The sequence below is a fragment of the Artemia franciscana genome, chromosome 7 (assembly GCF_032884065.1).
Source record: "Artemia franciscana chromosome 7, ASM3288406v1, whole genome shotgun sequence".
Lineage (NCBI taxonomy): Eukaryota > Metazoa > Arthropoda > Branchiopoda > Anostraca > Artemiidae > Artemia > Artemia franciscana.
Genome location: NC_088869.1, coordinates 8446856 through 8464608, shown reverse-complemented (window position 1 = coordinate 8464608; position 17753 = coordinate 8446856). Strand labels below are relative to the sequence as shown.

Here is a 17753-nt window from a genome sequence, read left to right as displayed (position 1 = left end):
AGTTTTTCACTAATGAATAAGTTTTAAAAGCGCATTGTAATTGTTTTTTGATCAAATATATTTTAATATTTACTCTAGACTGTTTGAAAATAAAAGTATGATTGACCAAAACGCACTTTTATATATTCACATTGTGGTTGATTTTAACCCGCACCCTAAAAAGGCTATCTGCCCCTTCCTTAGACTGTTACTATCACTTAAAACCTTAAACTTTTACAATTTGTCGTGGAGAGTTGGTCACTATGCCCAAACTAATAGGCTTAGGATTAATACAATAATAGTTTTTGCGCTTGTTTCTCTTAGTGGCAAAAATTAATGATCACAATGATGCAATTTATGATTCAAAGAACTTTAGTTAACTTGTCACTCCTAAGCCTTTGAGGTCTCAGAAAAATAAAACTAAAATGCAACTTTACCTTCTGGAATGTCGACACTCTCGTAAATATGAGATTTTAATTCATCCATGTCATCATAGGAAGAAACTTGTGGGGGCAGTGGCAACTAAAATTGTAGAATAAATTTGTTTTAGATTATTATATTGTCAGACCACTATTTAACTTTTGAGTATATTATAGTCTTCACTACTTCTTTAACTACAACAAATTCTGCCTTCTATGTAATCACAGAGAAAAAGAGAGTTTACGTGTAAAATATGCTGCAAACCAAAAGCTTTTCTTTCTTTTTACTGGCTGAAAATTTCACACAAAAATTAATCTGGTTTTGCATAATATACGCTTATTTTAAATGCAAATTTATTTTGCTTTATACACAACAAATTCATTTGATCAAAGTTCTCAGCTTAATACGGTTTAAGAGCCAAAAGGATTTACAAATTCAGAGCCACTTATCTCTCAAGAAACAAAGAGCAATGTAATATGAATGGATGAATGAACTTTATTACCCGTAAAAGTATAAAAAATACAAAGTACGGAGTATTATAAATAAACAAAAACAAAAACGATAAACAGCGAAAAAAAATTCAAACTAACAATGACAACACGATCTAATTAACTAGTATCAATATGGAAAAAAGGCTGTGCAAAGGGTAATAAATGTGAATAAAGTTGATAGTCTTTTTCCATAAATCATATGGACCAATGGCTTAAAAATCAAATAATAGAATAAACCAATAGAATTAACGCACACTATTTACCACTGAAGCATAGGACATCGGCCCTACTTTTTCCCTTTATCTGACTATGCAACTTTGTGCTAGCGCAGCGGCGTTTGGACATTGTCCGATTCTGCAGTTCATTAGGTTTTCCATCTTCCCCACAAATCTTCTTCAGAAAGTAGACAGGATTTACGAAATTAAGACGATGGTTTAATTTCATCTTCGCAAATATTCTGGCATGAAAAGGTTGGCCTAGTAGATGGCTTCAGATCTCAAGCGTCTCATTAGCTCCTTCCCCTGTCCCCACTCCTGGAAGGAAACCTGCTTGTGTGGCCTCATAGTGCAGTCTTATTGTACCTTTCCTGAGCTTACCTAGCTGTAGCCGTGACTACAAACAGAACAACAGGAGCACTCCTCAAGAAGTGCAGAGCTAGGGGATGAGCTCGCGGAGATGCACGCGGAGATGCTCGCGGACAACAGGATGAGCTCGCGGAGAAGCACTCCCTTGGGAAATTATTGTCTAGCAAACAATACTGTGTTATACTAGATTTAAATTAATGGGTAATGTTTCTGGTTTAATTTTGATAAACTATTTTGGGCTAAACAGCTTCTTTCTAGGTATGCTTTTTATTATGGACTGCCCTACCTCCTCACTATATTGTGCCATTTACTGGCAATAATATATACTGAGTTGGGTGTAATACTCCAGAGATTGTATGGGCAGGAAGTTGATACTTGTCAGTATGAGTGAATCGCCAATTGTAGAAGACGATTAAATGGCTTGGAAACGTCTTAGACTTGGTCCCAGACTCGCAACGGTCCTCATGCACCTGGAGCAGCACACATAACATGCTTAAGCAGCATGAGTAGAGTTCAGAAAAATGTATCAGTTTCTTTCCTATTCTAGTGAGGCCCACTACTTTTCTTTACAGTGAAAATTCAGTAATGTTCAATAATTTTCAATAATTTGCAAGTTAACATTTGAAGTTTTAGATAAAATTAATAAGGTCAAATAAATTCAAATTTCAAATATTTGAAACATTAAAATAAAGTCAAAGTTGTGAATTAGAATGTTTCGATGCTGAAGAACAACTATCGTATCAAATTTTGACTGAAGAATTCAGACGTGTTCAACTAGACTTGTTAGGAGATCCACAAATTCATCTCCTTTAGTTAATAAATGAGAAACTAGATGTTTTTAAATGTGCTCATACAGAAGGGAAGGATGGGACGCAAATACAGTATACAGGAACTATGGTGAATAGGGCTTATGAGTCTAGTTTAGATTGTGAAGGCACAAGTAACAAAGTTGTAGCTACCCAACTTGTAACTAAGAAGTGCAAGGTGTCAGTCATAACAGTATATACCTTTGGAGAGCCAACTGATGGAGATAGCAGGAAAGGATAGAATACGTCAACCAAATTTTTACTCTAAGGCTAATGACTAACGTGTGTCCAAATCATCAGATCCTTATAGTCTTCGATCTGATAGGTTATGAAGATGCATCTGATAGAAAAGCTCTGCTGAAGATCCTATCCTTTTATGGTGTATCTGAGAAGTACCTCAAAGGGGTTAATGCTTTGTGGTGACATTCGGAAGGGTTTGAGAGCTCAGGTGCCAAGATTAGGTTTGGGAGTTAATATTAAGAAGACTAAGTCTCTTACAAAAATATAGTACATGAGGGGGAAAATATGATGTTAGGTAAAGAAAATTGATCAAGTGAAGACGTGCAATGACTTAGGTCTCAAACAGTTCGTGGTAACGAACTGTAGTAAGGAGCAACCCGGCTCAATAATACTGAAACTCTAAAAAACTGAATTTCAATACCAATAGTTACATCAAAAGAAGCGCATTTTTATGCTGATTCTAAATATATAAGTTTCATCAAGTTTAGTTTTACCTATCAAAACTTGAGAAAAGTTTGCCTTATTTTAGAAAATAGGGGTAAAACCTCCTAAGAGTCAAAGAATTTTAACAAAAATCTCACCATCAGATTCATCGTATCAGAGAACCCTACTGTAGAAGTTTCAAGCTCCTATCTACAAAAATGTCGAATTTTGTATTTTTTCCCAGAAGACAGATCATGGATGCGTATTTATTTGTTTGTTTGTCTTTTGTTTTGTTTTCATTTCCCCCAGGGTTGATCATATCGACCCAATGGTCCTAGAATGTCCCGAGAGGGCTCATTCTAACGGAAATTGAAAGTTCTAGTGCCCTTTTTAAGTGACCAAAAAATTGGAGGGCATGTAGCCCCCCTTCCTTACTCATTTTTCCCCAAAGTCAGTAGATCAAAATTTTGAGATATTCATTTTGTTCAGCATAGTCGAAAAACCTAATAATTATGTCTTTCGGGACGACTTATTCCCCCACAACCGTGGGGGAGGGGCTGCAAGTTATAAATTTCAACCATTGTTTACATATAGTAACGGTTAGTGGGACATGTAAAGACGTTTTCAGGGGGACTTTTTCACGTCAAAAGGGGTCAAGAAGAGGGGGGTTACGTGGGAGGATCTTTCCATGGAGGTTTATATCACGAGGGAAGAAGATTTCCATGAATGGGCCGCAGGATTTTATAGCACTTATTAAAAAAACAATGAGAAAATCAATAAAAAAAAAGTTTCTTCAGGTGGAAGTAAGGAGCAAAATTAAACCCTAAAACGAACAGAAATTATTACGTATATAAAGGGATTCGTCTCCTCCACCATACCTTACTCTTTACGCTAAAGTATTTTTAGTAATTTCACCTGTTTATTCTACGGCTTTTGTGATTCAGTGGTCATTCTTAAAGAATGGGACCAAATTGAAGCTTTAATTTAAAGAGCGAGGTATTGACGAGGAGGAGAACCCCCCTCATATACGTAATAAAAATATGCAAATATAGGATTTCGTTACGTAAGTTAATTCGTAAGTTATGTATATTTGATACTAATAAAAATGTTCGTAAAAGAGTGCAACTAGGCCTCCTCCTCCCCCATCCCTTTTTTTTATTAAAATCGTCCGATCAAAACTATGAGAAAGTAATTTAGCCCAAAAAAAAATTAATATACAAATTTCATTTCAATTATTCAAGTGCGGCGAGCCAAAATTAAAACAATTATTAATCAAAAAACATTCAGAAATTAAATTAAAAAAACAAGGTTTTTGACTGCAAGTAAGGAGCGAGGTAGTCCCCTCCTAAACGCCTCGCTCTTCACGCTAAAGTTTTTTATTGTTTTAAAAAGTAGAATTGTGAGAAAGAGTCAAACCTTAGCGTAAAGAGCGAGGCGCTGAGGAGGGGACAACCCCTCTCATATACTGAATAGTTTTTGTTCGTTTAAGTTTTAATGTCGCTCCTTACTTGTATTTAAAAAACTTGTTTTTTGTTTATTATTAATAATGATGGTGGGTGTAGTGGAAGCTTAATAAGAGGAACAGCCAAGGCTCAGGATATTTTTTTTTCACTTTAAAAAACTATTGGAACAGCTAAAAGACAAAGGAGATCTTTTAAATACTAACTTATACAAACCTCATGCAAAGCATTTTAAATCTTAGAAAAGCTTACATTTTTCCACTTCAAAAAGTATTGGAGCACCTCCAAACAAAGAAGATCTTTTAAATTTTATGTAAATCTTATATTATGCAAGTCTTGTGTATAAAGTGTTTTCAAATCTTAAAAATGTTTACTTTTTTGCACTCCAAAAAGTATTGGAGCACCTTTAGAGCACCAATGATCTTTGGAGCACCAAAGATCATTTAATCTTATGTAAATCTTACGTAAAGCGTTTTTAAATCTGAAGAATGCTTACATTTTCGCATTTTAAAAAAAGTGTTAGAGCATCTTAAAAAACAAAGCATATCTTTTAGACCTTTTGTAAATCTTATCTTAAGTAAATTTACGTAAAACATTTTTAAATCTTAAAAATGCTTACATTTTTGCACTTTAAAAGAGTATTGGAGTACCTAAAAAATAAAGAAGATCTTTTCATCTTTGGAAGTCTTATCTTATGTAAATCTTATGCAAAGCATTTTTAAATCTTAAAAATGCTTACATTTTTGCACTTTAAAAAGTACTGGAGCACCTAAAAAACAAATGATATCTTTCAAATGTTTTCTAATGAATTATCTTAGGGTAGTCTAAGTCATTGACTGTATTTTAAACAGTAAACTGTACAAAAATGAGATTTGATCCTACTTTGTAAGGCTGCAGAAGAAAAATTAAGGTGGCTAGAACTTTTTTTTTTACAGATGAAGGATGATAGACTGCTATGAAGCCATATGCCACCTTAAAATGGCCTGGTCATGGCAAATTGATTGTTCTTTTTTTCATCCATCTGGGATAAAACAAAAAGATGTTTGTCCCTGAACAGGTGGGAGTAGGTAGTAAGAAAGGATTTAAAGAAAACTGGAACTACGTGGCAGGGGATAAAGAGTTAATCTTTGAATAATTTGATGCAGAGGAGAAGCGTTTTCAGGTATGTTGACCTCAGGTAGCTTGCTGCTGGGGTCACTTATTGGTACTAGTAGTAGTGGTATTTATAGTAATTTCTGTTCAAATTGAGCTACAGCATGGGTTAATTTCTTCTCTCCTTGAGTTCCAATGTCGTTTTAGTTGTGTTGCGAGAGCAACACTTTGGTTTTGTCGTGTTTTTTTTTTTTTTTTTTTGTTCCTAGCACCCCGATTTTAGCTTATTCCTAGAAAGTGGTAAGGGTCTAACCTCTGCGGTTTTTACGGAAAGTGTGGACCTTAGGCCGGATTGATGAATATGACTTTACATTTTGGAAAGCTTCGTAGAACTCTTGCCTGGGGCCAAAAAGGATGGTTTTTGCTTGTCCTTGAGCCAGAGCCTATAGTGTGTGAAGTGAAGAGGAGTTGTATAGCCTATGTCAGAGAGGACTATCTGAAGTTATGCAGCCAAGCTTTCGTTTCATCAAACCATGTTTCTGCTTTCGAGTGGAAAACTCCTTTCTAGCAGGCAAGCAGGCAGGCACCAGTTTCAAATTGAAGATGGACTAAAATCTATAAGTGTTAAATATATGCGACAGTTACCCTGCCCCACAGCCAATATATCTTCTTTGAGTGATAAATAGAAAAATTTAGAGAAGCAAAAAAGCGGCATTTTCCCACGGGTCCGAAAGTGCTGCCATCTATTATTTCTACCCATTTCTGTTCGTGATTTCAGCTGAGTTTCATTCGGTTTTTCGCACTTGGGATTGCGGTAGAGAAATGGTATCAGATGTGCCTCTTAAACTTTAAAAGTTCTCTCATTGCTAAAGAAATTAGAGTTTATCCTTTGCTCCTTTCTAAGTGATGACGTTAGAAAGTTGGCCTACGGCAAAAAAGTCAACTTTTGAACTAAGACAGATAGATTTTTTTTTCGACGGCAGTCGATAGCTTTTGATGAGCTGATCAAAGTATATGTCATTCATTTTTTTGTACAAAAATTCCTTCATGAGATATACCAGTTTGAAAGTTTAAAGGGGTTGACAACTTCAGTAGTAAGGTACACACTGAAACCAAAAATAGGCCGATACCAATTGTGAGACATATAGGGGAGTTGTAAGCAACAGTCGGCTGTTAGCTCATAATCATCCTCGGCAATGAGGGGTTCGCAACTCTTACTAGTTGGTGTACCTATTTTTTGTTTCCGTTGTATTTGATGGTAAGACCAATTTGGTTCCAGTGGTAAGACATGTAGGGGACTTGTAAGTAATAACCGGCTGTAAGGCTACAATCATCTTTAGCAATGAGGAGTTTGCAACTTTTGCGAGTTGGTGTACCTAGTATGTATTTTAGCATCCTTACAGATTAACAACTTCAGCGTTTAGTCGCAGCGAGGAAACAAAACCAAAGTGTTGCTCTCGCAACACTTTACTCGGCGAAGCCGAGCAAAGGTTGCCGCAACACCTCACGTTGCCCATGCAACGTAGATCTAGTTTCTATTATAATTGCATTCCATACAGAAATTTCCGCGCAAAATTCTGGCAAGAAAATACGGAAACTATACAGTCCGGCCTAATAAACTCATGGTTATTTGAATTTGAGAAATTCCGAAGGCAGAAAATGAAGCATTTCCCAGTCATAAATTATGTTTTCTTAGGCAGCACGAAGAGAATATTTTCAACCTATTGTTGAGAGAAAAGTGACAATAAATTATGTCTCTGGTATTGCCTTGTCACTTGCATGATGCCATTACTTGCTTTTTAAGAAACTTTTTATAGAAATGGTAAAAGGAGGGTCACTACTCCTAATTTCATGAAATGACAAAGAGTCGGATAACTTTTCAAAACAAAAAGACGTGAAACACCATTACCATAACCCATTTTATCATTATAATTGATAAACGTTGATAATAACATAATTCATACGGAAAGGAGGCATATTAAAAAAAAGAGGAAAAAAAACAACACAGAAATGGATATAACATAAAAAATAGTGACAATCTACGAGCTTAGTGGATATATACTTCATATTGAACTAGGATATATACACTCAGGAGTGTGTGTGAATAATTTCCTTCGCCGGTTATGAAAACACAGTTTGGCTTTGATAACTATTAAATAAAAAACTATTTTTTTAACTGAAAGTAAGGAGCGACATTAAAACTTAAAACGAACAGAAATTACTCCGTATATGAAATGGGTTTTCCCCTCCGGAATCCCTCGCTCTTTACGCTAAAGTTTTTAATTGTTTTAAAAATTAGAATTGTGGCAAAGAGTCAAACTTTAGCGTAAAGAGCTTAACCGTTTTAAACTTTAGCGTTTTTGAATTAATGCATGTTTGATTTTGGCTCTCCACACATAAATTATTAAAATAAATTTGCATAATAATTCTTTTTTTGGCTCAATGGCTTTCTCTTAGTTTTGATCAGACGATTTTAAGAAATAAGGGGTGGGGAAGGAGGCGTAGTTGCCCTCCAAATTTTCGGTTACTTAAAAAGGTAACTAGAACTTTTAATTTTTAACGAACGTTTTTATTAGTAAAAAATATACGTAACTTGAGAATTAACTTACGTAACAAACTTTTATAGTCTTATATTTTTATTATGTATATGAGGGAGTTTGTCCCCTCGTTAATACCTCGCTCTTTATACTAAATCTTAAGTTTTGTCCAAATTCTTTAAGAAGGACCCCTGAATCAGAAAGGCCGTAGAATAAGTAGTTAAAATTACTAAAAATATTTTAGCATAAAGAGCGATGTATTTATCTCCTCCTAAATACCTCGCTCTTTATGTTAAAGTATTTTAGAGCTTCTCATATGCTTAATAATCTCTGTTCTTTTTAAGTTTTAATGCTACTCCTTACTTTCAATTGAAAAAAACTTTTTCATGTTTATTTTTTATTGTTTTTTTTATAGTAATTCTAGAAAATCCTGCGCCCTTTTCATTGAGTTACTCTTCCCCCATGACATATTCCTCCAAGGAAAGATCCTCCCACATAGCCCCCTCCCCTCAAACCAAACCCTCAAACCAAAAGGATCCCCCTGAAAACGTCTGTACACTGCCCAATAACCATTACTGTATGTAAACACTGGTCAAAGTTTGTAACTTGCAGCCCCTCCCCCAGGGACTGTGGGGGAGTAAGTCATACCCAAAGACATAGTTGTTATGGTTTTTGACTATGCAGAATAAAATGGCTATCTCAAAATTTTGATCCGTTGACTCAGGGAAAAAATGAGCGTGGGAGGGGGTTTAGGTGCCCTCCAATTTTTTTGTCACTTAAAAAGAGCACCAGAATTTTTCAATTCCATTAGAATGAGCCCTCTTACGACACTCTAGGACCACTTGGTCGATACGATGACCCCTGGGAAAAAGAAGAAAAAAAACAAACAAATAAACATGCACCCGTGATCTGTCTTGTGGCAAAAAATACGAAATTCCACATTTTTGTAGATATAAGCTTGAAATTTTCGCTATAGGGTTCTCTGATACGCTGAATGCGATGGTGTGATTTTCCTTAAGATTCTATGATTTTTAGGGGGGTTTTTATTTTCCGAAATAAGGTAAATTTTCTCAGGCTCGTAACTTTTGATGACAAAGACTAAATTTGATAAACTTATATATTTTAAATCAGCATAAAAATCCGATTCTTTTGATGTATCTCTTAGCATCAAAATTCCCATTTTTAGAGTTTGGATTACTATTGAGCCGGGTCGCTCCTTACTACAGTTCGTTACCACGAACTGTTTGAAAAGGAGGACATACGCCATTTTTGTAGCTTTTTAGACAAGCCGAAATCCGTCTATATATATATATATATATATATATATATATATATATATATATATATATATATATATATATATATATATATATATATATATATATATATATATATATATATATATATATATATATATATATGCAAACCCTATAGGCAAGTGTATTCCCCTGATGAGTCCTTGTGTTGGGTTTTTTATTTACCTCTGAATTATTTGTCTTTATTGTTTTTATTGTTTGGTAAATGACGACTTATACTTATTGACGACATGACTGCCTGTCATGGATTATTCTTTATGGTTGATTGTGTATGGCTATGCTGTTTGACCTATGTGATTGTATGGATGAGTAGAGTTAAGGCCTCATTCAACTGCTGGTCTATATTAATCCCTAATTTAGGAAAAAAGTCTTCCTTTTCTCCTTCTGTCTTTTTTTTTTTTTTTTTTTAATGTGTTTGTGCTGTTGCATTGGTGATTTCTCTTTTCGTTATATATATATATATATATATATATATATATATATATATATATATATATATATATATATATATATATATATATATATATATATATATATATGTATATATATATATATGCATATATATATATATATATATATATATATATATATATATATATATATATATATATATATATATATATATATAAATATATATATAGGACTTTTATAACTTAAAGAGCGACATACGCCTTTTTTGTAGCTTTTCAGGAAAGCCGAAAACCAGAAAAAAGTTTGTCAGCTGTGATCGCTCTGAAGGATGGGGCAAATGGAGATAAAGGGAATATCTTCTAAATCAAATTTCTATAATCCTTTCAATGGTATTAGTTATAAGTGTGTTTCAGTCGTATAATTCAAGTATGTCCCCATGTCAAAGCCCCTCTTATCTTTCAAAAGTAATCTAAGTGAATTTAAAATATATCAATTTCGCGGTGTATGTCTCCTTTTTGCTTGACAAATAAGGAGGCAAATGTCAGGTCCCTATGTTATAGTTCCATAAGATAATCCTCTTCTGTCAAATATGGCGTATACCTCTTTTTTATCTTCATAGTGGTACGAGATAAGACAATCCTGACTGCACCACCCGATTTCTCGTGCTGTGATTACCGACGGCACCCAGATAACTCATTTTTGACCAAAATAGCATGAAATACGATTTATTTCATGGTTAAATGTGGCAACACTGACGAAAATGTGGTACTACCCTAAAAACTTCATAAGCTTTGAACAGCTTAAAAAAAAAATAAAAAAATATGGTCTTCAGATATAAATAGACGTAAGACGGGTCTATGGAATGCAAAAATGTTGTCTTATATCCTGGGTACCTTAAAATTTCCCCGTGATTTCTTCTATTTTTATAGACTTTAGAGTGGCTTGCATGTAGCCAACAACAGAAATAACTAAATAATTCAGCTTGAAACATTTTTGAGAATGAAATAATGTCCTTTTAATTTCACAACCGAGCTTTTTGCCACAATTTTCCACAATTTTCCAATTTTGCCACCATTTTCAAAAATGCTTTTTGAAGAATCCGCCATTATTAGCAATGACCTCGGCATAAAGCAAGTAGTTCGAGAAGCAATTGAAATCAGACTTAAGATTAATAATAATATTTCCTTAAATAGGGATTTAGGAGAATATTCACTGAATGCTCTATACAAAAATTTAATAACATGACCTTACGAAATATTATAAAAAACCAATATATATTAACACAGAACCTGTCACAAATAGACCTATGAGATCAACAGCGAAAAAAGCTAGGCTGGCATTAAAAACAAGTTTTTAAATCATTTTCTTTCATTTCAATGAATTGTTTCGTTTCATCACAATTTATTTATCAGTCCTGGTTGAACTTCGCTGAGGTAAGGATGCTGGGACTGTTTTAAAAAACTGTTCATTTTAGTTTTATTGATTTTATCCTCTTGTAAGTTGTTTTTCTTATTTGTATTGCTGAGGACGGCCCTTGGACATAGGGTCGAAATATTCATTCTAATTTGTTTTCCACTGTCTTGAGAAATTTCTTATTGTTCTTCTTGTTTTTGGTGTTTGTGATGGAAAGGCAGCGTGGTCTTCGTCATTATTTATGTATAATAAATTGTAAATAAAGAGGAATGCTTGAATATCCTCAGTGCGCAAAGTGAAAAAAGACACAATTAAGTTAGTCCTTATAAATTAAATTGAAGTGAGAGAATGCAAATTAATATTGTTCGGAAATCGTCAAATAATATTTTTCTTTTTAACAACAACCAAGTTTTTGTCTTTCAGTATCTTTGTTTTCGGCACATGTTTAACAAGCTTTGTAAAAAGAAGAGGAAATATCTCTGTGATAAAAACAAGGATACTTGTGTATTATTCAGAACACACTCAATAAGTGAAGTTAGGTTCTTTCGTGAAACAAACTACGATGCAGGTACATTTTAATTAGATATTTTATGTATAGAGGTGGTTAGGTTAGGTTACGTTAGTTATTTGATATAATGCACCCCCCCCCTTATGTGCAAATATATACCCCAAATTTTTGATAAAGCTAATGAAATTTCTTTGTTTTCATTTCTTTGTTTCATTTCTTTGTTTTCCTATATGTTTATTTGACTCAAATTAAGCATTCTAGCTAATCTTCTGGTATTTATTTAATTTTAATTATGCGCTTAATTAATTTGATTAAATACGCTTAATACGCTTGATTAAAATACACTTAGTTATTTGGCGCTACACATAAGAAATTAAGTCTCGGAGAGAAATTGCAAATTTTTACGTTACCAGTACTAGGACGCTACCAGTAACAACGAGAAGTCGGTGGTTTGTGAGGTCATTACCATTAGAGGACAAATAATTAGGGGACAAAAACCATATGCCTACCCAAGGCCAGAACATAATTTGCACTGTACTGGAAAAGTGAATTTTAAACATTTTCACTTCCAAAACTTTAATAAAACAAATATTATTAACATTTAAGGAATAAAAATCAGTACACATACGTTAAGTGATAATACACATTTATTCGTATTTTTTTAACATAAAAAAACGAATTATGTTCTGGCCTTGGGAAGGCATAGGGTTTTTTAGCCTTACTCATGTTAATTTCTGCTCTTTTCAAATTTGACTCGGTTATTTATTGCAATTTCTGTTCTTTTGGGTTTCATTTATTTATCAAATCTGATTTGTGGTAAAACACATGCCAGATTATTTGATTCTATTTTTGTTCAATATTGGTTTAATGACCTCGACTTTTTTTCTGAAAAACTTATTTTTTGGAATTTAATTTTTTTAATCAATTTGTTTCGTTTTATATTTACATTAAAAAAAACAAGTTTTTCAACTGAAAGTAAGGAGTGACATTAAAACTTAAAACGAATAGAAATTACTCCGTACATGAAAGTAACTGTTTGCCCCTAAACGCCCCTACTTTTTACGTTAAAGTTTGACCCTTTCTTGCAACTCTGCTTTTTAAAACAATAAAAACTTTAGCGTAAAGAGCGGGGCGTTTAAGAGGGAATAGCCCCTTTCATATATAGACTAATTTCTGTTCGTTTTAAGGTTTTAAGTGCCTCCTTACTGTCAGTTGAGAAAACTTGTTTTTTAATTAATTACTGAACGTTTTTGTATTAATACATATTTTGATTTTGGCTCTCCGCACATGTATAATTAAAATGAAATTTGCATATTAATTTTTTTTTGTGGCTAAATATCTTTCTCATAGTTTTGATCGGATGATTTTGAGAAAATGGGTGGGGTAGGAGGCCTATTTTCCCTCCAATTTTTCGGTTACTTAAAAAGGCAACTAGAACTTCTAATTTTTTTACGAACGTTTTTATTAGTAATAAACATACATAACTTACGAACTAACTTACGTAGCGAACTTCTATATTTGTATATTTTTATCAAGTATATGAGAGGGTTCGCCCCTCTTCAATACCTCACTCTTTACGCTAAAGCTTAAATTTGAGTCCAATTCTTTAAGAGTGACCCCTGAATCACAAAGGTCGTAGAATAAATAGTTGAAATTACAAAAAATATTTTAGCACAAAGAACGAGATATTTAGGAGGAGATAAACCTCCTCATATGCGTAATAATATCTTTTTGTTTTAAGTTTTAATGCTGCTCCTTACATCCAGTTGAAGAAAAAAATTCATCTTTATTTTGTCATTGTTTTTTTTAGGAATACTAAAAAATCTTGGGCCCCCTTCATTGGGATTTTTCTTCCCCCATGATAAATTCTTCATAAATGGATCATCCCACATAATCCCCTCCCCTCACCTCCTCCCCCCAGCCATAAACAATTCCCCTGAAAAAGTCTGCACACTTTCCAATTACCATTTCTATATGTAAACAATGTTCTAATTTTGTGACTTAGAGCCCCCCCTCAGGGACTCTGCGGAGTAAGTCATTCCCAAAGCTGTAGTATTAGGTTTTTTTATCCTGAACAAAATGGCTATCTTAAAATTTTGATCTGGTGACTTTGGGGAAACAATAAGCGTGGGAGGGGGACTAGGTGCCCTCCAATTTTTCGACCACCTAAAAAGAGTACAAGAACTTTTAATTTCCATTAGAATGAGCCTTTCCGCAAAATTATAGGACCACTAGTTCGATACGATCACCCATGAGGAAAAAAAACAAGAAATAAACATGCATCCGTGATTTGTCTTCTGACAAAAAATTAAATAAAAAAAAACAAGTTTTTTTAAATGAAAGTAAGGAGCGACATTAAAACTTAAAACGAACAGAAATTACTCCGTATATGAAAGGGGCTTTTCCTCCTCGACACCCCGCTCCTTGCGCTAAAGTTTCTTATTGTTTTAAAAAGTAGAGTTGCGAGAAAGAATCAAACTTTAGCGCAAGGAGCGGGGTGTCGAGGAGGAAAAGCCCCTTTCATATACGGAGTAATTTCTGTTCGTTTTAAGTTTTAATGTCGCTCCTTACTTTCATTTAAAAAAACTTGTTTTTTATGGCACTTGGTATTAACCAAGTGACATATAGCAGTCGCCAATTCTGTCGGTCTGTCTGTCGGTCTGTCTGTCGGTCTGTCTGTCGGTCTGTCTGTCGGTCCCGGTTTTGCTACTTTAGGCACTTCCAGGTAAGCTAGGACGATGAAATTTGGCAAGCGTATCAGGGACCGGACCAGATTAAATTAGAAATAGTCGTTTTCCCGATTTGACCATCTGGGGGGGAGTGGGGGCCCGGTTAATTCGCAAAAAATAGAAAAAATGAAGTATTTTTAACTTATCAGCGGGTATTTGGATCTTAATGAAATTTGATGTTTGGAATGATATTGTGTCTCAGAGCTCTTATTTTAAATCCCGACTGGGTCTGATGACATTGGGGGGAGTTGGAGGGGGGAAACCTAAAATCTTGGAAAACACTTAGAGTAGAGGGATCGGGATGAAACTTGATGGGAAAAATAAGCGCAAGTCCCAGATACATGATTGACATAATCGGAACTTATTTGCTCTCTTTGGGGTAGTTGGGAGGGGGGGAGTAAGTCTTAAAAATTAGAAAAATGAGGTATTTTCAACTTACGAACGGGTGATCGGATCTCAATGAAATTTGATGTTTAGATGGATATCGTGTCTTAGAGCTCTTATTTTAAATCCCGACCGGATCTGGTGATGGGGGCGGGGAGTTGGGAGGGGGGAACCTAAAACTTGGAAAACACTTAGAGTGGAGGGATCGGGATGAAACATGGTGGGAAAAATAAACACAAGTCCTAGATAGATGATTGACATAAACGGAACGGATCCGCTCTCTTTTGGGTAGTTGGGGGGGGGGGGTTAATTCTGAAAAATTAGAAAAAATGAGGTATTTTTAACTTACGAATGGGTGATTGGATCTCCATGAAATTTGATTTTTAGAAGGATATCGTGGCTCAAAGCTCTTATTTTAAATCCTGACCGGATCTGGTGACATTGGGGGAAGTTTGGGGTGGGGAGACCTAAAATGATGGGAAACCCTTAGATTGGAAGGATTGGGATGAAACTTGGTTGGAAAAATAAGCAAAAGTCTTGCATACGTAATTTACATAATTGGAACGGATCCGCTCAATTGCGGGGGGGGGGGGGTAATTCTGAAAAATAAGAAAAATAACGTATTTTTAACTTACGAAGGAGTGATCGGATCTTCATGAAACTTCATATTTAGAAGGACCTCGTAACTCTGATATCTTATTTTAAATCTCAACCGGATCAAACGTAATTGGGGGGGGGGGCAGTTGGGGGGACCGGAAATCTTAGAAAATACTTAAAGCGGTGAGATCAGGATGAAACTGGATGGGAAGAATAGAAACCTGTCTAAGATACGTGACTGACATAACTGGACCGGATCTGCTCTCTTTGGATGAATTGGGAGGGGGGAGGTAATTTTGAAAATTGAGGTATTTGTAACTTACGAAAGGGTGACCAGATCTTAATGAAATTTGATATTTAGAAGGATCTTGTGCTATAAAGTTTAACTTTAGGTTCTGACCTTCTCACAAGTGCCAAATGAGCTCTTGGCTCTTGGCTCTTCCGACCTCGTCCAAATGAGCTCTTGGCTCTTCCGACCTCGTACCATATGAGCTCTCGGCTCTTCCGACCTCGTCACAAGTGCCATATGAGCTCTTAGCTCTTGTTTTTATTTAATTTCTGAAAGTTTTTGAATTAATGCATGCCTGATTTTGGCTCTCCGTACATAAATTACTAAAATGAAATTTGCATATTAATTCTTTTTTTGGCTAAATGGCTTTCTCTTAGTTTTGATCAGACGATTTTGAAAAATAAGGGGTGGGGAAGGAGGTCTAGTTGCCTTCCAATTTTTCGGTTACTCAAAAAGGCAACTAGATCTTTTAATTTTTAACGAACGTTTTTATTAGTAAAAAAAACGTAACTTAAGAATTAACTTACGTAACAAACGTACATAACTTACGTAACTTACGTTACGTTTTATCCCAATTCTTTAAGAATGACCCCTGAATCAGAAAGGCCGTAGAATAAATAGTTGAAATTATTTAAAAAATTTTTAGCATAAAGAGCGAAGTATTTATCTCTTCCTAAATACCTCGCTCTTTATGCTAAAGCATTTTTAGAACCCTTCATATGCGTAATAATCTCTGTTCGTTTTAAGTTTTGATGCTTCTCCTTACTTTCAATTGAAAAAACTTTTTCATGTTTATATTTTCATTGTTTTTTTTTATAGTAATGCTAGAAAGTCCTGCGCCCTTTTCATTGAATTTCTCTTCCCCCATGAAATACTCCTCTAGGGGAGGATCCTCCCATATAGCCCCCTCCCCTGAACCCCACACCCAAACCCAAAAAATCCCCCTGATAACGTCAGTACACTTCCCAGTAACCATTACTGTATGTAAACATTGGTCAAAGTTTGTAACTTGCAGCCCCTCCCCCAGGTACTGTGGGGGGTAAGTCATCCCCAAAGACATAGTTATTATGGTTTTCGACTATGCGGAACAAAATGGCTATCTCAAAATTTTGATCCGTTGACTTTCGGAAAAAATGAGCGTGGGAGGGGGCCTAGGTGCCCTCCAATTTTTTTGGTCACTTAAAAAGGGCACTAGAACTTTTCATTTCCGTTAGAATGAGCCCTCTTGCAAAACTCTAGGACCACTTGGTCGATACGATGACCCCTGGGAAAAAAAAACAAAAAACAAAAAAACAAATAAACACGCACCCGTGATTTGTCTTCTGGCAAAAAATACGAAATTCCACATTTTTGTAGATTGGACCTTGGAATTTTTTCTATAGGGTTTTCTGATACGCTGAATGCGATGGTGTAATTTTCGTTAAGATCCTATGAATTTTAGGGGGTGTTACCCCCTATTTTCCAAAATAAGGCAAATTTTCTCAGGCTCGTAACTTTTGATGACAAAGAGTAAATTTGATGAGACTTATATATTTAAAATCAGCATGAAAATCCGATTCTATTGATATATCTTTTAGTATCGAAATTCCGTTTTTTAGAGTTTCGTTTACTATTGAGCCGGGTCGCTCCTTACTACAGTTCGTTACCACGAACTGTTTGAAACACAAAATTCCATATTTTTTTAAATAGGCGCTTGAAATTTCTACTGCAGGGTATTTAAATAAGGCAAATTTTCTCAGGCTGGCAAATTTAATGAAACTTATATATTAAAAATCAGCATAAAAATCCGATTCTTTTGATGCATCTATTAGTAACAAAATCTCGTTTTTTAGAGTTTTGGTTTCTATTGAGCCGGGTTGCTGCCGTAGTCTTTTTCAGGAAAAAAATGCTTTCAATTTTATAAATTCAATAAATAAAACATTACAGACATCTTAAGGAATAAAAATCAGCATATGTATATTAAACTGACAATGCACATTCATTTGTGTTTTTTTTTTCAGTAAAGTGGAAATTATGTTCTGAGCTTGGGAAGGCATAAAAGTTTTGAGCCCTACTCATGTAAACCCAATTTCAA

At 34.7% G+C, this 17753-nt stretch overlaps 1 protein-coding gene across 1 annotated transcript in view; it reads right to left on the bottom strand.

Annotated features, from left to right (window-relative positions):
* LOC136028802 (uncharacterized) overlaps positions 1 to 17753 on the bottom strand; it is a 44116-nt gene that overhangs the window by 6660 nt on the left and 19703 nt on the right. The window contains exon 5 of the mRNA XM_065706707.1: positions 417 to 501. Coding sequence (XP_065562779.1) covers positions 417 to 501 — 85 coding nt within the window. The remainder of the gene's footprint in view (positions 1 to 416; positions 502 to 17753) is intronic.